Below are 24,370 nucleotides of genomic sequence, written 5' to 3' on the forward strand. Positions count from 1 at the left end.
TTAATGGCCTTGGGAACCTTGAGCCGCCCTTTTGAAACTTCAAAGCCAATTCTGTGCAATAATGGTTTTGTAATACTAGTTTTTTTTAGAATAAACCCCATAATACTTTCCACTAGTCGAATCCTCATAGGGTTACTGATGTGGGATACCCATGGCTACCATTACTGTCTCTCTATCAATTGACAAGAAAACTTCACCATTATTTTTCCTTTTGTATCTCTTAACTTTATCATAGTGATTCATGCACTCTAAAACCAACTCAAGAGAAGGGGCAACTGTGGGAAAAGCTACCGCTTCCAATAAACCATTTTGCGCAATATATTTTATCATAAAATAAGAAGTTGGGTTCCTTACTCTTTCTAAGAAAACATCTAAATCTAATTGGACTAGAGCCGTATCAGCCAGCTCTGGTAAATAACTTACAAGGGAAGAAGAGTTCAATATTTTAGGCAAAGTAGGCCTCATGCTTAACCCGTGATCTTTCCCCAATCAACTCAGATAAAGCAGAAAATAGGTAAAATGGAAACAAGTAGCTAAACAATATACCTAGATCTTTTTAAAAACTATAGCAATTAGGAAAGTCATTGAACATACCTTCCTCTATCATCTGCAAGAAACCCTTAATGCAGTCTATTTTGCTCTCGCTCCAAAAATGCTTCTTTAAAAATTATTCACAAATGACAATCTTGACAAGACAACTACTCAATTTAAAATAGACAAGAAAAACCTACCCATGATTACCACATGTTATCATCATTACTCTTCATTCATGCGACATCACTTTGAAATGATCACGAATGAGCATGTATTTAATAGAAAGTCACTTCATATCTGAAAACATGGATTCCCACGCCATAGTTGCCATAAATGACAACTTTCAAATTATTAAGAAATAATATTTCCTTTCTCTGCCACCGCCAACCATATCTTAAAATTTGTGCCACCACCTCATGAAAAGTCACATGATTTCCAAGAAATCAAACATCAAAATTTGAACCTTGAGGAACAATAGCGACACAAAAACATAAACATGACAAATATTGAACTTTGAACCTTGAACCAAAAAGGTTCAAGTTCAAGGTTCAACCAATGCTAAATACCAACAAAGACTAAAGAAGACTCATAAAACCATGCAAGAAAACAATATTTTAACACGACACTCATTGAACTTTGAACCTTGAACCAAAAAGTTTCAAGTTCAAGGTTCAAGTTCAACACAGCGAAACTTAAAGAAAACATTGAAGACTGAATTACATAGAGAATTCAAAGCACACAATGCGACCAAAGGACCAGTTAAGGACATGACTCAATAAGGTGACATATAAAATGGAAATTTATATGTACTGCCAACAAGAACCACTGTAATTGTCATACCTAAGTAGGTTTCATTACTTACAAGTCAAGGCAATAAAATAAAATAAAAAAGTGTAATGTCAATATCCATCTCAAAGCAAAAAGAGAAGAAAGATATAGCTGAAATATCATGCATACAAGTGCAACAAAAATATTGACTATGGGAACATGCAGATAATTCCATCGGGGCTATGGACGGCTGCTGGCAATGGAGTAATGTTTGAGAGATTACAGTGCATAACCTCATCGAAGCCCTAAAAGCTTGCTGCCAGTGAGGCTCTATCTAGGTTGCTTTTAAAGTCAGAATAACCCACGTAGCTAGCCACATAGGATTCCAAGGGTCTTTGATGGTTATAAGAATTAGAATAAACTCAATTGCACACACATGGGCAAAATAAGACCAAAATTTCATGAATTGATGGAGAACTTTTCCGTGCATTCATTCATAAATCTCAGTTACATAGTGTGTTAGGTTGGATGGTCTAAGTTTTTTGAGAATGGATTGAACTCCTATCTCTAAAATGTTTTGTACCTTTAATCAAATTAGTACATTTTAGAATGAAAGATATACACACTCATCCTTGTTTGAATAGGAATTGCATTTTTGTCATGCATCTTGCATTAGCATAACTCATATCAAAAATTTATTGTCTCCATCGAATTATACATCATCATGTTATCATCATAGGTCTACACACTTGGGGGCATAACTTCAAAAGTCCTAAAAATCAGATACATTCCTGAAAAAGTCAATCAAAAAATCAGATAAAGTCATGAAAAATCAATCAAACATATTCACAAAAAGTTTTGAAAAAATCAATCCTAAAAATCTTCAAATGTCATGAAAAAATCAATCAAAAACATTCACAAAATGTAATGGAAAAATCAATCAAAAATATTCACAAAAATTCATGAAAAAATCAATCAAAAAATTAGATAAACCCATGAAAAAATCAATAAAAAATATTCACAAAAATTGATGAAAAAATCAATCCTAAAAATCACTAAATGTCATGAAAAAATCATTCAAAAACATTCACAAAATGTCATGAAAAAACCATTCAAAAAAATTCACAAAATATCATGAAAAGATCAATAAAAAATATTCACAAAAAGTCATGAAAAAATCAATTCTAAAAATCATCAAATGTCATGAAAAAATCAATAAAAAACAATCAGAAAATGTCAAGAAAAAATAAAAAAATCACAAAAAGTTATGAAAAAACTAAAAAAAATCACAAAATCAAAGCAAGAAAGCATGGGCCATCCATCAAATCAAATAAACAACAAGAAAACTCTCAAAGTCGACAATCAAACTGATCACATGCCTTGTTAATCAATCAAACTCTATCAAACATCAAAATGTCTTATACTCGAAATGAGATAGATCAGTCTTATATGGGGTACTCACTCTTTGAAACTAGACATTCCTATCAATGATCACACAAATTGAAACAATGACATAGATTAGTATGACTGGTAGATTTTGTCCAAGTTAGTCTTATATTTATCAATTATTGGCAATTCATGTTTCATCAATACCAAAAACATTCAAAAAAGTTGAGAAAAAATAAAAAATCAGAAAAACATAAAAATAACAATAAAAACATTCAAATATGACCCTGAAAAAAGAACAAAAACATTGAGAAAATACATATAAAAAACCCTAAACATCGAAAAAAATCAATCAAAAACAAACTAAAAATCCAAAACCATTAAAAACTTGCAATAAACATGTCTTGCAAGAATCAAATATCCTAGCAGCTATCCAACAAACACTTCATACAAAGTGAAACAAAGGATACAACTATATTGTCAAAATATCTGCAATCAAGTGGATCAACTATCTAATCTATTGAATCACTATCAAACTATCAACGTGATCAACATCTTGTCTTTAAACAGAATCAAATATCCTTTTCTTTGTTTGTTGTTTGTGTTTTGAACCAATGAAGTTTTGGGGCAATTTCTCTAGTGGGTGTCTATGATAAGAGCATTCAACTTATGAATGCCACACATACCTTGACCCCTAGCATAATTCCTAGAATGGAGGGTTTAGTCCTTGTCTACTACGTGTTTATTTTTTGTAATGAGATATTTTTACATCTTGGTTCCTCATACCCTGGTGTACAAAGCTTCATTGTTTTTTATTAAGGAAAATCAAGTTTTTAAGGGACCAGAAACCCTTTACAAGATAGGTTTTAGAAGAACCTGTAACCCAAACCAAAAGATAAACTTGAAAGTTCTCTCAAAGAAACAATACATAACAAAGACCCAACATAATCAAACAAAAGAAGGGGAACAACAATACCCCCACCAAGACCCTACAGGCTGCAAGAAACCAACAGCCCTAACCCAACCAGGAAGGATCAAGAATTTGTCCTACCCTTGTGGGATCTAAGGGTCATATCAAAAGAGGACTGGGACAATTTAGATTTTTTACTTTTAATAGTAATCCATCCCTCCTCAACCCTAGCAACAACCTTTTGCCAAGAGGAAGGATCCAAAAGAGAGGATCTCCCATAATCAGGAGGAATAGAGCTAGCATCCAGAGAGGCAGGAACAACAGAGGCAGGGATAGTAGAAGATCCAACCATCTGAGATGCAGGAATAACAGAGGTAGGGACAGCAGAAGATCCAGCAGCCTGAGATACAGGAACAACAGAGGTAGGGACAGCAGAAGATCCAGTAGTAATCTGGGACGTGGGAGGGTCTAAAGCATCCAGACATTCCTGAGGAACAGAGGCAGCAACCAGAGGCTCATCAGCCTGAGGAACCTGTGCCACCACCTAGGAGAAGCTTTTCTTTTTAACAAAATAGTGTTCAGAGGATGCCCCCTTCCACCAAGTAGCAGATCTTTTTTTCTTTTTATCTGTTTCACATCGTGCAGCAATATGTCTGGTCTGGAAGCACTTTCAACATCTAAAGGGGATACCTTCAAAGTCGAGCGGTTTGACCCAAGATCCCAAAGAGGATTCAATCTCTAACTCAGCTGGAAGCCCTTTAGAGACATCAATGTTAACCAAAATCCGAGCATAAGTAGAGTGATAAATTTGGAAAGATTCCTTATCAATCGTTAAGAATTCACCTAAAGCATTCCCCACTTCCTGTAGCAGAGAGTTCGTCCATAGATGAAGGGGAAGGTTAGGGAGCCTAACCCAAATAGGAATCTCATTAAATGAATTTGTGGATGGGTTAAAGCCTAGGAACCAGGGTTTAACCATCAAAATAAATTTGTCTTCCCAGCTGAAAGGATTAATACCTAATATTTTCAATCTATCCTCTTCATATTCAAATTTGGCAATGAAAAAACCCTTGGCAGAAGGAAAGATATTAACTGAACCTTTTATGATCAGTTCCCAGCTTTGTGAAATCCAAGTGTGTAGCTGAGGAAGGCTTGGCCAGAAACCCCGAAACCTGCAAATTAGACCATGCGCTTCAAACACTGAGGAAGTGTGGATGATATCCATATCGGTATCATCAGATGCCTTGAAAACCAAAGGTTTGCATACAGCCATAGGCCTCAAGCCATAGGCATCTCGTTCATCAGTAGAGGGCATTGATAGCACCGTATTTCCATCCTTAGAAGAGACCCTCGTAGAAACAGCACCAGGTAGGACCCCCGTAGAGCCCCCATTCATAGCCATAGAGCTAGGCAAAGCAGTCTCACCAGTCGTTATAGGGGATACAGGGAGCTGGACAGTCGGTTTCGCTGCAACAGACTGCCATAGGGCAGCGGCGACGACAAACATAGGTGGCCCTAGGGCAACGGTGATAGGCTTCATTGCAGCGGCATACATAGGTAGCCCTAGGGCAATGGTGGCAGGCTTCGCAAAGGCAGGCACCACTGTAGACTTCGCGTGTGATATCGCAGCAGGCGCAGGCATCACAGTAGGTGCAAGCATTGCAACATATTATTTATTTAAAAAAATGGTACTTTGAACATCATCTCAAAAAGGGGCAAATTGTTGACACCTAAAAATTACAAAGCTTCATTGTTACATAATAAGGCTCAATGATGAAAATGTATTTCACTATGATAAAAGACAAGAAGACTATTCACCATCAATCAAATCATCATCATATCATTTCAATTCATATCAATTGTTTCTGATCTCATCATGTTGATTGTCTCTTCAAATCATTCTCTCATCAAAAATCTTTTCTTGAATCAACCTTTTCAATTCTTCCAATCTTTCTGACATGATCTCTCTCATCACTTAATTCCAATATTTTCATCTATGATTCTATCATTTTCTCATATCAACCATTCTATCTATCAATCAATTATTCTCCACTTTCATCATATTTTGATCTATTATTTGTCTTATACATGATGTAACCTTCCAAAAAGTAGACATGATAATCTATCTTTGTCTTATACATGATGTATCTTCCCTAAAACCAAACAAATCGGTCTTATATAGGATGTATCCTTCCTGAAACCATAAATTTTGATCATTTTTGTCATATACAGGATTTGTCCTTCCTGAAACCAAAATTTATCTTTATCAATTCAATCCTATCAAATCAATCAATATAGAAATCACTTCAACCATTTCCTTTCTCTAATCAAACGTATTCTTGTCATCAAGTTAACCATTCTTCCATTTCTTATCTAACATTCTTCTTCTTTTGAGAGATCATTCATGCCTTCAATGCACAGACAATCTCTCGAGGGGGCATTATACCCTAGTGTCACTGAGGCATACTAGGGCAGAATTTTTTTTGTTTTCTTTGAAACAATGCCATTTCCATATTGTCTCAAAGAGGGGGAAATGTAGACACCTAAAAGTGTCTCGTTAATACTAGACTAATTATTCATCTATTTAATTAAGTAATTCTTTAATTATTTGATTAAAACTAACTATTTCTTCTAATCATCACCCTTCAACATTTCTAATTATTCTATTTCTATTCTCAAATCATTTTAATCAGTTAACCATATCTCAATTATTAAATAAATATCAATTATTTAATTAATAACAACATTTTCCCTAGTTAAATAATCTTTATTATTTAATTATTTCTATTTCCTAAGTTTAAATAATTTCATTTAGATTATTTAAATTAATTAAATAAATTCCTCCATTTCCCCAAATTATAATTCCAATTAACTCCATCTAATTTCATTTCATATTTCCCCAAATTCGAATTTCATATCATTTCATCTAATTCCAAATCATCAAATTTACATTTCCCCAAATCTGAATTTTAGTTAATTTCATGTGCATTTCAGCATTCAAATGACCAAATTCAAATCCAAATTAAAATGAAAATAAAATTCAATTTCAAATTCCTACAACACATGCTAAATCAAAATTGATTGATCAAATCAGTTGTCTAATTATTTAACTCAGTGAACTCATCAATCATCCTTTTTAACTGAAAATCAACTTTTTATGACTAATCCATCAATTCAGTCATCTCCCTAGCCTATTCAGTTTACTGATCAATCAAACAAGTTCAATCTCCAATCAATCTAGTTTACTACTCAATCAAATGAGTTAACGAGTCAATCAATCTTAGATAACAAATCAATCAACTGTGTTAATTGATCAATCTAAATCAGTTATCTATCAATCAACACTTGAGTTCTATTTCTCACCCCCTTTGTGTTGAAAATTTATAAATTTAACTTCTTTCATCAATTAAGTCTATAGTCATAGTATTAAATAATTTTGTCTATCTTATACAAAAAATCAAGTGCAATACCTAAGAGCCACCTACATCAACAACAATGGGTAAGAACAATGGAAGCCTTGCTATGTCAATTGAGGGAGCTTTTAATTAGTTTCATTTCAATTCAATTGATATTGCAGTATTCTATTGTCATTCATGAGTAATATTGATTAGATTAGAGTTGTGATTCACTCTTTGATATCGAATTATGCAATTTATTCTTATTTACTGCCTTAAAACAATGTCTACCAAAATAAATTGTGCCTAGTCCAAGTGGAATTGGACAATAGCAAAAACCAAGCATAACAAAAGGTTGAATTTCAAATATCTAGAAAAGTTAAAAGAGATCACAATGTTTTCCCTTTCTTTCTATAGAATAGATAAAACTCATGACACTTCATCCTGCTGATCATAAAAAGTAGTCATCAACCACTTGACTCAAACATCCAAACCTTGAATTATCACTACCTTTATTCACATGAAAACATTTAGCTTTGTACAACCTTTTGAAAATATTTGTCACCTTTCTCCAATTAGATCTAGTAATTCATTCATATAAAATTTGGATACAACCTTTTATAAATTGTTCATTCCTCTCTGGTCTAAAATAATTTCTTATAGTGATTTGGTGACCTACAAATTGAACAAGGGAGAAGATCCCAACATTTCTTTGCTTTATGTCCTTCCTTGTGACAATGCGAATCCTATGTTCTTTGAGATGACTTGCATAAACCTATAACACTAGCAACATTAGATCTATCTATCTTACCATAACCAATACCTTCATTCTTTATCCTCATGCCTAGTTGAATGGGCTCTCTTTTTCCTTACCTATGCTTTCCTTCTCCTTTTCCTATATATCCGATTTTTTGCACGATCTTCACACCATTATTATTTTTAATACAAATTTTGTTTTTAATATCAAAACTCACACCTACAAATTTTGGAGATTTAAACATATACTTACCTTAAACATCACCATCTTGACTTGAAGAAACTTTAGGTATATCATCTAATTGATCAAGAAAAAAAACTTTTGTTCCACATGCGACATAACAAACTAATTGCTTTGATTTTTAAAGCTCATTTTTTGTTTTCTAATACTTTTAACTTCTTTTTTGAATCTTCATTCACCTTCTTTACTTTTTATGATAATCTACAAAGGGTTGTGTAGACACCTAAAAATGTCTCATTGGCCACTTACTAATTATTGAATTTCTATTTCTATCTTCTTATTATTTTATCATTTAACCCTTTTCTAAATATTTATTATTTAATTAATTATGATTTAATTCTTTTGACTAAATAATCTTTATTATTTAATTCAATTCAATTTCTAAGTAATTAAATAATTTCTTCAAATTATTTAATTAACTAATTTATTCTTCTAATTCAAATTAAAATTCCAAATCCCCAAATTCTAATTTTGTCTAGTTTCAAAATTCTTCTAATTCAAAATTTTTTTCTCCAAATTCAATTTCAACCAATTTCATCTAATTTTAAATACTTGTGCATTTCAATTTCATGATTTCAAAAATCAAATTCAATATCATGAAAAATAAAATATCCTACAACACATGTTAAATTAATCAATTCAATAAATTTATTAATTAAATCATTTTCTCAATTATCCTGTAATCATTCTTTTTCATCTTTCAATCATCTATTGTCTCAATCAGTTGGCTCATTTATCTATTCAATCAATTGAGTTCCACCTCTCAATCATTTGTTCCACCTTCAAATCAGTTGTTCAACTATCAATCAACATTTGAGCTCACTTGAGTTCCACCTCTTATTCAATCCTCTCAAAAAATTTATAAATTCAACATCAATTCTCCATTTCTAACAATCAGAAACTTGAAATCTTTTTGCCATTTAAAGGTTAGCATCACAATATCTGAGATCCAAGATTCATCAAAGAAGATAAGGACAATGGAAGCTATATGTGACCATGGAATAGGGAGTTTTGATTGAATATTATACATCCTATTGTATTGTTTACATTATTCTATTGATATTTGTTAGAATTCATAGCTAGAATAGGGATTCATGATTTTCCTTATTATTTCTAGTTATACAATGATGAATTTTACTAAGTTACATTTGGTGAACCTGACTTAAATTAATAGATTATTTATCTTTTGTGTTTCTTTTTTTTTTTTGCAGGACTGTACTGATTTTCAAAATTTTTGTAGGTTTTGTATGAATTTCAGAGGTGCGTTTAACAATTCTGCATTCGTCCACATCCTCTATGGCATTCATCCTTATACTGTACCACATCTATTTGGACAATTTTTTGTATTTTCCCTATTATGATTTTGCATTCGTCTAGTACTTTTGTTGCATTCATCATTATGTTGTTTCGCATTTATTTAGATTAACTTTGCATTCACTTAGTTTTGTTTTCTTAGATTCTCATTCTTTGTTTTGTCTAATTCATCATTCAATTTGGCAAATATGAATGTTTTATCTCTATATGCTACATATAATACATGGCATCTTATGGAAGGAAAGATAAAATTAAATGTTTCAGGTGCTAGGAAGAAATCTTAGTAGAAGAGGCAAGCAAAATTCTATCAGAGGATATTAAGAGCAGACAGGAGAATTCAAGAAATAGAGGAACAAACTGCTCTTGATCGGTACCACCTCGATGCTCTCAGTAGTACCCTTACTAGTTTTCTCCTCTCTTTTCTTTTGGCTCTCTTCTCTTTCCATCATTTGTTATAGTCTTCTTTATTTTTCATTTTGGCTAGCCATGATGTCTACTCCCCTTTTCTTTGTTTTCTACTTGATTTTCCTTGAATTCTTAGTGTCTCTTTTTTCCATGGGTATTCATGATTTGGTCTTCCATTATGCCTTTATTTCATCTCATGGGAGTTATCTAATTAGTTTACCTCAATAGTCATGTCCCTTTATTCCATTGTAGACTCTTTCCCCCTTTCCATCCCCCATCCCCTTGGCTCTTGACTCTTTCTCACAAGGTCGACATCGAGAAGATAGAGTTTTACTAGTTTATTTTTATTCTCGCTTCTTTTTCTAATATGGTGTTGACTAAATAAAAAAAATATCAACAATACCCCAACAAAACCTAACCAACGTCCCAACAATGAATGCTAGTTGTCGTCTTTAAGCTCAAAGGAAGTCCTATTGAGGTGATCAATAAGATAAATTTTGGATCTAGTTTATCTATTTAATCCAAAAAGAAATAATGTGCACAATATTAGAGTGAGATTATGGATTCTTTATCTTAATATATCAATGTGTAGTGTACATTCCTTATAACTCCTTGATCAATTATATATTTCCATCTATTGTCTTAATCTCATGCTTCTAATTCTAATATCTTAGTGACTATCTATCCTATTTCTACTTATATATCCTTTCAGTGTTGCAACCCTTTGATAGTAACTTCCTAACTAGTATCTTGCACTTAGTTTGTTTATTCTAGAACCATGGTTTCTATTATGGGAAAAGCAGGTTTTGAAGGGACCCTGAAACCCTTTACAAAAGATCCTTAAATGCTAATAGCATTAAGAAATGAGAAGAAACAAACAACAAAAAAACCGGCACATATATGGGCAATATCCAACAAAAGGCCCAACAAAACCAGCAATGCATTTGAGAATGATGTTTACAAGATTACCTTGTAGTATTGTTGGATTGATGTCTATAGCATATTTTCCGGTCAACAGTACTCTAGATGTAAGGTCATAAATGGAGCTTACTACTGGAGATATATTCTTCCCCATCATTACACTATTGTTGATTCCTTTAAAGAACCTCATCTTACAAATGATTTTCTTATAACATGTAAAATCCTTCAAATTTTCAAATTTGATAGTGCTTACTCCTTTGGTTTTTAGCAACATAGTTTTGATCAAGAAATGATATTTGATTCATAAGTTTTGATGGGCCCTTATTCACCAAATTATCAAATTCCTTAAGGCCAACTATCCCTCCTAATTATTTGGTGCCTTCTATAATAATGTCAGTTGAGGACCCTCTTCCTTTGGGTTCTAGTATTATAAAAGTGAGGCACAATATCCCCACTTTGGCTTTTAGTCCAACTACTAAATGTAATAATGAGTCTTGGACTATAGTGCACAAGAGGAAGAAAGGTATTTTATAAAATGCATAAACCCCCATAACTTGTTATGAACTATTCTCAAAATTGTGTGGTGAGGGGAGCTAGACCTATTTTAAGGGTTGTGTAGTCCTACATTTAATGTGAAGTTGGTGGATTTCAACCTAGAGTTACATTTCCTTTCTTATGGCTATGTATTTATTGTCAAATGGATGTTTATGGTGGTTCAATTCCTTACTCTTGTTTTCTTTTTATTGTCCCTATGTTGAGTACTAAGCTTCAATGTTATATTTTCTATGATCCTTATAAAAGGTTCGAGGACCTTTCAAAACCCCTTATTTATCATTAATTGTTGGCATATGCACACTCCAATGAGACATTGTAGGTGATTGAAGGTTTTGTCATTGATGGCAACCTTACAATCCTATGGCACCGACATCAGCATTACACACTCTACACCAACACTCAAGACACCGGCACCGGCATAGAAGGCCAATAGGATTTTTGATATATTATATTTTGTTTATTATTGTAAAAACTTTGTAAGCCGACATGATATCATTGTAATATGACTTGTATATATAAGAAGTCATTGTAGAACATTTTTTTAAGGAAGTGATAGGTGAAATAAGGCAGACCTATTATGCGAAATATAGGTTAAGGGTATATGTAAAGAACAAAGCAAAAACCGGTACTAAATCTGGCATTGAAGATTATATTGTAAAGCAATACAAGAAAATGGATTTATATAATCCACATTGTAAGTCAGTGAGACTTCCCATTTTGAGTAGTGAGCTCTAGGCACTTGGCCTTCTTGCATGTGCAGACCCCTATTGTAAGTAATATTCTCTTATTGGCCAGCAAGTGAATATTGTGGGTCACAAATCCCACTGAGGTTTTTTCCACACCGGGTTTCCTTGTCAAATCCTTGTGTTATGGTGTGCTTTTGATGTGGATGTTCTTGATTCTGTATATAGCATTAATTCTTGCATATCGGTATACTATTATAATATGTTCTCCATGTTTTAAGTTAAGAAATTCTAATTATCGGTTAGATACTGATTCACCCCCCCCCTCAGTATTTGTGGGATTCCTAACAATTGGTATCAGAGCTTGGTCCTCTATTTTCAGAAGCCTAACAGCTTGAGGAAGATCTTGACACCAGTAGAAATGGAAAATCTGATGAAGCAACTTGAAGTAGCTCTCTCAAACTATGATACAGAAAAATTAAAAAACATCAAACTTGAAGATGATTTGAAGGTAGCTTAGGATATCATTCAAGCACTTCAAGAGAATTTTACCATTGCAAGGAACAAGAGAAGAGAACTTTGTGAAAAGATGTAGAGTGAAAATGATGAAAAAGAAACTCTTAATGATACAATAAGCAAGCTGAAGCAAGAGAACATGGCAACAAAGAATGAGATGCAGGATATGACTATGAGATTTTTCAAAGAAATTAAAGAGAGGAAAAAGAATGAAGAGGAATTGACTAGAAGACTAAATGATACTGAAAATACAAATATAAGACTTGGTTATGAAAATGACTTATTGAAAACAGATCTGTTGCATGCACAAAATAACTCAAATGAACTCATGAGACAGAAAGAAATCTTGGAAAGAGAATTGGCTGCTGCAAATCAACACAAGGAGAAATTCAAGAAAAGCTCAGAAGAACTTAATGACATGATAAAGAATCAAAAACCAAATGGTGACAATAATGGTTTAGGCTTTGAAGTTGGTGAAAGCTCTGGTACTGCAAACACACAGGATTACAGCAAACCAGTAAGACAACGAAATGCTTATAAATTCAATGGCAAATGCTTCAACTATAATAAGTATGGTCATAAAGAAAATCAATGTAGATCTAGAAATTATCAGAATACCAACACACCCACCAGTCAATGTTCAAAATGCAATAAAGTTGGTCATAACTCTGAAAATTGCAGAATGAATGTGAGATGTTATGTTTGTGGAAGATTTGGGCACTTATCTAATCAATGCATAACACAAACTGGCATAGGTTATGGAAAGGATATTCAGAAAAATAATTTGACTTGTTATGCTTGTAACAAGATTGGGCATATTGCAAAATTCTGCAAAAGTAAAGGATCACTGGGAGACAACAAAAGTTCTAGCTTGAAAGGAAAAGAAAAAGTTGAAGAGGTAAAACAAGAATTCTCAAAACAATGGATTAGAAAAGCAGATCTAAATGTTGGGAATACTCCTCCACCGGTAGAACCAATGAACACCCCACCAGTAGAACAGAGTATTAGTCTAGTGGCAGGACAGAGTAGTGCTCCACCGAAAGGAAGTGCTTCATCAAATTGAAGAAATTTTATTTGAGGGTTTGGCAATCTAATGACACATGTGCTATTATTCCCTCAGTTAAAGATGAAAAGTGGAAAGATACTTATATACCAGCAGACATGTTAAGTTATTACTTAATCGACATGCATTAAATGTGGTAGATGGTGAAATAAACATTATAAATTTATGGTGTTAGCTCCATTTCACTTCACTGTGAATTCAAACACCTGAAGAGCACGAAAATCTCCAGAGCAAAGGCATTCCAAGAAAGAAGCAAGAACACTCCAAGCTATCATCCATCCTAAAGGCAGTAAAAGGTATTTTATCATGGCATCCACCTCTGCGCTTGAATACATAGAAAACCCTACTATTGTAGATGTTATAAAAATACCTAGGCCCATATTTCAAATAATTCCCGAAGTAGCAAAGAAAGATGATGCTATAGGTGCTTTTTCTCAAATTCCTAAGGGAGTTGTTTATGTTGAAGATCCAAGAATTTACATTCACTGTAACATTGAGGAATTAGGAGATGAAGAGATTAAGACAATGTTTAAATCTGTGATATGTGATGAATTTGGCAAAGTAAAAGATGAACACAAGATTATTGAAACCCTAGGATTTACAGAGATCCTTAGCATTCCTAAATTTCCCAAGGACATGATTAGGATAGTCTTAAGCAGGGTGCATGGATAATTTTTCTGGCTAGATACAATCCACAAAATCACTAAGGAAGTTGTGAAAGTTGTCACAGGGTTACCGGGCACCGGTAAAAGACCGGACAGAACTAAGAAGGTATCCAATGACCTAGTTACAAACCTAACTGGGGCCACATCTGATAAAAGATCCTTAAGAGTAAATGATGTAACATACATTAATGTGAGATTTATCAGCATGATATTAGGGTATAAAGCTACTCATGCAAATAGACTTAATTCAGTTTCAAGTTTATGCATTAAGAGTGCTTATGATATGGTAACAGATAATGCAAAGATTGATGTATGCGAGTGGTTAAAGGATGAATTAATTGACAACCTTGGAAAGATTAAGAAGGATAAGAAATGAACTTTCAAATTTGGAAATCTGCTAGTATGTCTAATGCTACATATAACCAAACAAGTTCCCAGTATAGGCTACAAAGAACTTGGATATGATATACCAGTAGGTAAACATCTAACAGAATTATTCAACAGTATGGGAGAAGACAAGGAACAGAATATTCAAGACTATTTTCAAGCACTAAAGGCCAAAATGAAGAAAAGAATCAGGTTATGACAAAAGATTGTTGACAAATATAAAGATGAAATATGCTTTGTAATCAACAAAGATGAGATCTAGATGGAAGCAGTCATCCCTAGGACAATTTGGGTAACAGAGATGGGTTATGAAACCAATGATCACATCATTGAGACTTATGCAAAAGCCCTTTTGGAAGCCCCTAAGGATCCAAAGGAAGAAATATTTGGCAATGCTGAAACAATTGAAAGTGAAATACAATCTAAGAAAAGAATGAAAAAGGTTGAGGTAGGTGTAAAAAGAGGTTCCAGACAAGCAAAGGCCATCAAAGAAGATGTGTTAAAACTAACCAGTATAATAGAGGAAGAGTTAGCAACATTACAGCCTGAAACTCACCTATCACTGGTAGGTACTTCTTCAAAGAATGACATGCCTGCAAATTTCAAAAGAGTTGTGAGAAAAAGAGATCCCTCACCGGCAACCACACCCTCACCTAGAAGGACAAGACAAAAACAACAAGAAGTGAGATCTCTAGTAAGAAAGGCTACACTAAAGAAAAAGAAACTGACACCCAAAAGGAAGAAGAGGATAGACAAGGACTTGGCCCCTCTTGACATATTGTTGAATGAAATTACAGAGGAAGGAAAATTGAATAATATAGAGAAAATATATGATACTTTAACAGTTGATGAAAAAGAACAAGTTGAAAATAGTGTTATATTGCATATGGATATGTATAAGAAATTTTTGATGGAAATAGTAAATGAAATTCCAAATGAACTATTTAATAGACTGGAAGCAAGAAGACAAGCAGTAGTAGAACTGGACAAGAAAATAAAGATTGAAAAACTACTTGCTGTATATCCGGTGAATTCACCCAAAGAAATTGATGACCTAATTGCTCAAGCCAACCGATCAGTATTTTCCACTGCACACCGGCACATTGCTTTAATGATAGGAAGAGTTAATGAGGTAAAAGAGGACACAAAAAATGCATGGGATATTTTCTTAGTTGAAAAAGAAAAACAAGAAGAGTATAGGAAACCAAAACCTATCAAAGTCTATCAAAAGGACAAAGATAAGGGTAAAGGAAAGGTTGGTGGACCTCCTGGCATCAAAATAAAAGATAACTTATCCCCACCACCTCTGAATACTCCACCGGTAAAAACAATTGAAGACCAACTGACAGATGATAATATGGATATGTCACAACAGGATACAAATCCTAATCCTGAGATACTATACACAATTAATGTTGATACTTAAACAATCAACATTGTGGTAGATAAAGATACAATAGGTAAAACTAACATGGCTAGTGAGCCACTGGTATCAGACAAAGGTAAACCGGTAGTTAATGTCATAGAGAAACAAACAAGGCAACAAGAAGAGACACAAACAAAGACAAAAGTAGAGAAAAAGGCTCCGGAACAACAACAATAGGAACAGGATCAGAAGGAAATAGTGCCATCGACAACTAGAGAAATAGAAAAACCATTACTTTAGGAAATGCGAACACAAACAGACCTACCAGAGGTCAATATAAGTTTGGTTACTTCCACTGGTGGTACTCAAAATGTTGATTCATCATCAGGCTTCAAATCTAAAAATGTGACTGAGGTACTATTAGAGTCAATTAAAAAGATAACAGACTGCAGCTCACAGGCTTATAAGGCAATAGATGATACCATACCAATTTTGAAGGTAATTGCTCCTAACTGTAGTATAGACAATAAAGATTCTTTAGGACAACTTGATACCTTGTGCAAATATATCACATAAAACATTGAGAAAATAAAGGAAGAGACACTAAAGGATAAAATAGAAATTGAAAAGAAAAAATTCTTTGATGAAAAAATAAAGAAGTGTAATAGGGAATTTGATACACTTCTACCGGAACTGTGTAATTCATTGAAAGGGTTAAAAACTTTGTACAAAGACACCTATAAGACAAACCTTTTGACTATATATATAGACAAGAAGATGAGCAAGGTACAGGATGAAATCAATAAACTTGCAAATAATTTTGTCAACTCACCTGACCCACTATCAGTTTTTGAATAGAAGATAACAAATTTTGAGGAATATGTACTTAAATTGGAAAGAGAGAAAGAAAGAATAGTGAATAAGGCAAAGCATCTAAGATTAAAACCGAGTCCAAGATTGGACTATCTAGCATCACTACGAAAGGATATATCTGAGACATTGGTACAGGGACAGAAAACACCGGTAGAGCATTTGCAACATCTGACTGGTACAGTTAAGAGAACATAGACAACAATAAGAGATAGTAAAAAGTTCATGGAGAGTATAAAGTCTATTCTAGCAGATATATTTCAATTGGTAATCACACAGGTACAAGGGTGAAACTACAAACTCTACTGACATCTTGACAACCTTTGTCATTGATAAAGGGGGAGTAGTAGTATGAGCAAATTCAAATCACAGGAATCATATGCTCAGGGGGAGCACACATTTTTGGTAAATTTTTTTGCACTTCACATTTTTTTTGGATTACAAGTTTTTGGACACTTTTTGAATTTCTCATGAGTGTTGCCATCAATGCCAAAGGGGGAGATTGTTGGCATATGCACACTCCAATGAGACACTATAGGTGATTGAAGGCTTTGTCATTGATGGCAACCTTACAATCCTATGTCAATGACAAGGCATTACACCGGCATTAGCATAACACGCTCTACACCGGCACACAGGACACCGGCACCGGCATAGAGAAAGGAAGCATACCGACATAGAAGGTCAACAGGATTTTTGATATATTATATTTTGTTTATTATTGTAAAAACTTTGTAAGCCGACTTGATATCATTGTAAAATGAATTGTATATATAAGAAGTCATTGTAGAACATCTTTCTAAGGAAGTGATAGGCAAAATAAGGCAGACCTATTATGCGAAATATAGGTTAAGGGTATATGTAAAGAATAAAGCAGAAATGGGTACTAAATCTGGCATTGAAGATGCTATTGTAAAGCAGTACAAGTTATTGGATTTATATAATCCACATTGTAAGTTAGTGAGACTTCCCATTTTGAGCAGTGAGCTCTAGGCACTTGGCCTTCCTGCATGTGCAGGCCCCTATTGTAAGTAATATTCTCTTATTGGCCAGTGAGTGAATATTGTGGGTCACAAATCCCACCGAGGTTTTTCCCACACCGGGTTTCGTCGTTAAATCCTTGTGTTATGGTGTTCTTTTCATGTGGATGTTCTTGATTCTATTTATTGCATTAATTCTTGCATACTAGTATACTGTTATAATATGTTCTGCATGTTTTAAGTTAAGAAATTCTAATTACTAGTTAGATACTGATTCACCCCCCCTCTCAATATCTGTGGGATTCCTATCATTAATAATAATAATCCTTAAGTAAAAATTAAAATTTATGTGTCCTTTTACATATGTACTAAATAAACTAACTCTTTAGTTAGCTCAAAAATTATACTTTTAAGTTATTTTTAGATAGATGTATTCAAGACATCTATGATAGTTTGTCATTTAAAAATAAAACAAAAATAACTTATGTGAAATATAAAACTAACAAATAAAATTTAACATCCACAAATATTATAATTTATATTTTCTATGCTAAAGTTTATTTTTGTCCTAAATAGTATTTTAATTCTTTACAACTTTTGTGAATATTTATTTTATTATATATAAATGTAATCCTCCCACTCGCAACCCCTTGCCTTCCAACCACATCCCCCCACCTCCCCCCACCTCCACCCATTTTCTCACTATATATGGTTCCACACAACTTTCAATAGGGTTCTTCACATATTTTGTGACTATTTATTTTATTCTAATTCAATATTTTTTTAAAAAGTAAATGATGTTTTTAATTGAAAAATTACATATATTAAATGATAAAAGAATGTACAATAGATATGAATTTCAAGATATTCACCTTGGAGGAGAAACTTAAGTTTGACTACATTGCCATAAAGCTTTACAACAAGGAGCATATTAGCAAACACAACTGGAAAACAAGTGCAAGTTGCAATTTAAAATAAGGTTGATCACTTTTCTCCTAGAGTATCAAGCACATGCACCTTTGCAATGATTTTCATAGTCATGAGTAGAGATCCATTTTGGTCTTGAGAAATAGCTTCTAGATAGGAGTGAAATTTATATAGTTATGTCTTGAGCTCTAAGTTGTAGTCAAGTTTCTCTTTCAAGGCTTTAGCAAGAGAGGATTGTTGTAAAATAATACTAGAGAATAGACCATGCATAATTACTCTTGTAGGAGGGAAAGCATTAGAGAAAACAAATTTACATCTAAGAAACCAAATATATAATAAAATAAATTGATGATGAGATTTTAAAAAATACTCCAAGAGCAATGCAACCCTAACAAAGTTGATTTCCAACTTGATTTTCTGCTAAAAATATTAGGAATAGAAGCTTGAACTATTTGCCAAATTTGTTGATTATGTTTACATAACCAAAAAGTATATTTAATGGATTCCAACTTGTGACAAAATGGGTATTTGGTGGAATGTATAGGGAAAAGGGAGAGGTGTTTCCCCACAAAATTTTTATAGTGGATTATTTTCCAAGCAAGAAACTGAGCTATAGCTTATGCTTTGGATTTCCAAACAAAAAGGCTTTAGTTGAACCACTTGGACTCAGACTAGTTCACTATACATTTCAAATTTAACCTTCGTTGAATTTGGATTGGAGGAAGAAGTTTGTGATAGATTAGTTTAAGAGGAAAAAAATTAGTATTATAACCTAGAAGCCACCTCCAATATTTAAAAAAGTTGCAATAAATGGGATTAGAAACTTTTAGCTGAAGAGTTAGGGGAACAACAATATAAATTTTGTGAATGTCACTGATCAAAGTTTTGGATAGGTTGAACTCATGTTTAAGTTGCAATTCATGTTTCTAAGTTGAAGAGGAGAAATCCTATATGTATCTAAATCATGTGATACCCTTTTTGAATAATCTCCTACAATGCAAATTGGAATTGATAGCAAGGGGTTGATCATGTAAAGATATCAATCGATTCCAACAAATAGATGAGGATGAGAAACTCATCCCATGACTAAGATCTTGTCTATTCCATTCAAGAAGAGGAGACACTCGTTGCCAAACTTTCCATATGTTAAAAAAATGTCTAGAATCTTGAGGTTTAAAGAATTTTTCCATTAGGATTTTATCTTTGCACCCAACTTCTTTCCAAGCATTATTAGTTGTAGTAGTATAAATTCTATGTCTAATAAGTGACTTCCATGGTGCTGCTTTGTGAAGAATTCTAATAATCCATTTGATTACGAGGTAAATCCCAGTGCGAGGGCATCAATCACTCTTAAACCCGCTTTTCTCTTTGGTTGAATATAATGTATCCACGAAGCAACATGATGACCTTTTCTATTATTGAATTTTCCCCATGTGAACCCTCTAATTTATTGTGTAAGTTGAGTATAGTTGCATTTGGAAGGGATCCAACATGATGAAATGTATAAATGGATATATATGATGATTTTATTCGCAATTTGAATGTGTCCAACCATAGAAAGAATTTTGTGTGACCAAAGATCAAGCCTTATTTTTAATTTGTGTATTCAAACCATTTTCACATTTCAGATAACGAGACTCTTATCCCAAAGGGGATGCCAAGGTATCTTGAGATTACACCATGATTGTTGTATTTCCATTGTGGGGGGATCAAATGAGGTGTTTGGTCAGCTGAAGTCATCCAAAATTCAATTTTATTGAGAGATTTGGGATCCAGAATCTTAACAATACAAGTCCAAGATTTCAAGTGTGTTGTTGAGCTCTTCTTGAGAATTGTGAATAAATAACACACTATCATTAGAAAAGTGGTAATTAAGAGAAACTTAATCTCCAAGTAGAGAAATGATATGGATGAACTATTGATGTTTTTCATCATTTAGAAGGGATAATTAAGAGAATTAATCTCCAAGTAGAGAAACGATATGTATGACCTTTTGATTTTTTTCATCATTTAGAAGGTATCCAAGTGCATCAATAGTGAGAACATAGAGAAAAGGAGCTAGGGGGCAGTGTTGCCTTTTTTAATCTTTGAAGAGGAAAAGCTTGAGTGGTTACCCCATTGATTGAAAGAAAAGAATTAGCATTATAAAATAGGAGTTTTATGTGGGAGATGAGACTGGAATAAAAGCCTAACTATTTAAGCATTTTCATAATGAACTGCCATGTGATCCTATCATATGCTTTATCAAAATCCAATTTGATGAGGAGGAAATTTTGACCAGTTTTTTGTGCCCATTCCATAGTTTCCCAAGAAAATACTAATTTGTCTAGTATGAATCTTCCTCCTATAAATCCAAAATTTTCAAGACTTATAATCTCTTGCACTATCTATTTGATTTTATTAGAAATGGCTTTGGCTAAAATCATATAGGAGATATTGAGAGGCGTCATTGATCTCTACCTTGAAATGTTGTTCTCATTTTTTTTCTTTTAGAATTAATTTAATTATCCCTTGATTGGTAGAGTGACCCAAGGATCTTTGTGAAAAAGAATCTTTATATACATCATAGAAGTCCTCCCTAATGAAAGATCACATTGTTTTGTAAACTAGTATACTTATATTTAAAAAATATATGTAAAATATGCCAAGAGATATCTTACAATAGAATAGAATCATTGTAAAATAAATGTTCTTACTAAACACCAAGAATACAAATCCATTAAACTACTGCATGCAAAAATTTGTGAATCTAGTCAGAGACAAGTGACGAGGGTTCTATTTTATTTGGAGTAATAAAATAACACCTCCACAAAAACTGAAACATGGCATATTTCTTGCATTTACCCATCATTTGCATGTCAAATTGTTTCAAAAATGGATTTTTGTTTATGGACATTTTGATGTCATTGTAGATGCCTCTTTGTATAATTATACAAGTAACCCATCCATTCCAAGACTTTTTGAGTTAGTCATATCCTTCAAGGCAACATCAAATTCTTCAAGAGTGAGCAAGCAATCTAAGTAGATTTTTTGTTCACAATTGATCTTATTGGGAATACAATTTCCAACCAGATCCTCAATAATCTCTTGAAGTTGATCACCTCCAACAAGATCAATAAATAATTGTTGATAATATTGAAAAAAGATAGATTTGATGTCCTCAAGACTATCGTGTGTTTTCCCCTCTTGATCATATATGAACAATATTATTTCTTAAGATTTTGTGGTAGAGATAACTAAAGAAAAATTTAGTTCCTCTGTCACCTTCTTTCATCCAAAGAAGCCTAGCTCATAATTGAGCTCCTCGACCTTGGTAATATTCACTCTTTGGGTTATATTCATGAGTTGGTCAACATTACATAAGTCTTCCCTAATCATTTGCAATATTTATCCTCCAATTATTATCTAGAATATTTGGTAGGAGAGAAATTAAAAAATTCTTCAGAATGAAGATCTTGGGTCTTAATAAAATTAAAAGAAAAACTAAAAATCAATTTCAAAAGTTACAAATGCATATGCAACGAAAACAAAAATATTGAATTTTGCCTTCATAGATTAGGATTCTTTGGTTCTCAAGGAATGGAATATATTTATTTACCCTTTCGAGGAAGTCTTTTCAAATAGGGTAAGACAAAAGTAGATAAGATCTAGATAGCATGGATTCCTCCACCAAAGGGTAAATCTAAAGTAAATTTTAACGAGGCTTCCAAGAGTAACCTAGGGAAATTAGAGGGAGGATGTCTGATCCAGGACCATACAAGTAAACTTATTAAAGAAATGCCAATAAGTCTTCTAATAGGCACAAATAATATCTCAGAAGCTCAAGCTTTACTCCAAGGTTTAAAGATTGCCAAGAGTTTAAAATTTACAAGCATCCAAAATTAAGGTGATTCCCTTTTGGTGGTGACAGAATGGAGACTAAAGTATTCTTTGAGTTGAAAAATGCAATATATCCGGAACTAGGTATGGAATTTGATGGACACATTTAATTGTCTTGAAATAAATCATTGCTAAAAAAATAATTTTTTTGGCAAATTGGCTTGCTGACTTGGGTTGCAATCGAGATGTCAGCATCACGTCTTTCACACATAATTCTCTTATTACCCATGCCACGAGATGTAAAAAAAACTCATTATTTTTTATTGTTACTAATATGGTGTTTGCAAATTCATTCATATTTAAACCTTTGATGCAACACATTGTATCTATCTACCTTCTCACTCTCAACAGGTCATGTCAACTATTATACTATTGTTGAAGCTCATCAAATATTGCTTGTTAAGGATACCCCAAATGTGTGTATTTGAGCCTTGTAATAAATTTTATTTATTTCAGCATTGCTCCTAACACTTGATAGTATTTTCACATGTGTTAAAGTGATATTTTCATTGAAGATAATCCATCGTATTATCTCCCTAGTCAATGGTTGGCATACTTCATCTCAAAACTACGATTTTCTTATTGGCAACACTGAGGGATGTGTTGAGAAATCAACAAGGGATTACTTCATAGGGCCCACTTTGCATACCATGACCAATTGTGACCTATCTCAATAGATAAAATTCAAAACAAATTTTGAGTGCTCAACTTACTAGTAAACCATGTATCTCATGAATATGTCGATCAACCAATTGCACAATAATCAATTAGCTTCTTTGGTTGACTCAAGTCAAGATTATTATCCCCAGAGGTCCTAAGCAAGAAAGATAATTGTTAGGGTTTCAAGCAGATCCGAAGCAAATATGAACTAAAAATTATATGTAGATTTAAATACAAAAAAGATAAATAAATAAAATAGGACACAGATAACACAGAGATTTAATGTGGTTCACCTAGAATGGGTTATGTCCACCATACACAGCCGTCTAATCTTTCTTATTATCTAGCAAAAAATAGTACATCAACCTTACAATGCCTTAAGCATCCCAGTTGCTTATAATATGCATTTTTAGGGCAACAAACAAAGTCGACCTTTTTAGGGTTTTGTTACAATGTCGGTTTTCATCAACGAAAAATGGCAAAAAAAAAATTTCTCGGGGGCTGCCACCCCCAAACCCCTGCTTTTCTGATTAGTCGCCACATTTTAACAATCTCCCACTTGGAGATTGATAATACACTACACCACTATACATGCAACATCTGCTGGATAAAAGACTAGGACTCGACTGGTATAAATTCCACAATTATCAATCAAGAAGACCAATAGAAACTGATGAAGAAATTAGCTTCTCCTGTGGAACTGCCTTTGTGAACATATCTGTAGGATTCTCACTTGTGTGAATCTTCTCAAGCCATAACTGACCCTCCCCCAAATAGTCCAGATGAAGTGGTACCTGAGCTGAATGTGCTTTGTCCTTGAATGAAAAGCAGAGTTCTTTGCAAGATGAATGGCACTCTGGCTATCAGTATACAATGGGATATCCTCTTGTGTCTGACCCAATTCCTTCAGAAAACATTGCAACCAAATCATCTCCTTGCTAGCTTCTATAGCAACAACATACTCAGCTTCAGTGGTTGAAAGTGCAACAACCTTTTGCAGCCTAGAAATCCAACTGACTGGAGTTCCCCCTATAGTAAAAATATACCCTGTAGTACTCCTCCATGAATTAATATCACCCACCAGATCAGAGTCAGCAAATCCACTTAGAGAAGCATTAGATCCTTTGAAACATAATACCTTCATAGTAGTTCCTTTCAAATACCGAAGAATCCATTTCACAGCATTCCA

The 24,370-nt window shown here is 33.4% G+C and overlaps 1 protein-coding gene across 1 annotated transcript; it reads right to left on the reverse strand.

Annotated features, from left to right (window-relative positions):
* Positions 1 to 2,081: 2,081 nt before the first annotated feature.
* On the reverse strand, positions 2,082 to 5,258 carry LOC131046495 (uncharacterized). Its single transcript, XM_057980256.2, has 3 exons — positions 4,866 to 5,258; positions 3,837 to 4,130; positions 2,082 to 2,093 (listed from the first exon to the last, which is right to left on the reverse strand). The coding sequence occupies exons 1-3, from the start codon at positions 5,256 to 5,258 to the stop codon at positions 2,082 to 2,084; spliced, it is 699 nt and encodes a 232-aa protein (XP_057836239.2).
* Between the last annotated feature and the right edge of the window lie 19,112 nt (positions 5,259 to 24,370).

The sequence above is a fragment of the Cryptomeria japonica genome, chromosome 7 (assembly GCF_030272615.1).
Source record: "Cryptomeria japonica chromosome 7, Sugi_1.0, whole genome shotgun sequence".
In the NCBI taxonomy this organism is placed as follows: Eukaryota; Viridiplantae; Streptophyta; class Pinopsida; order Cupressales; family Cupressaceae; genus Cryptomeria; species Cryptomeria japonica.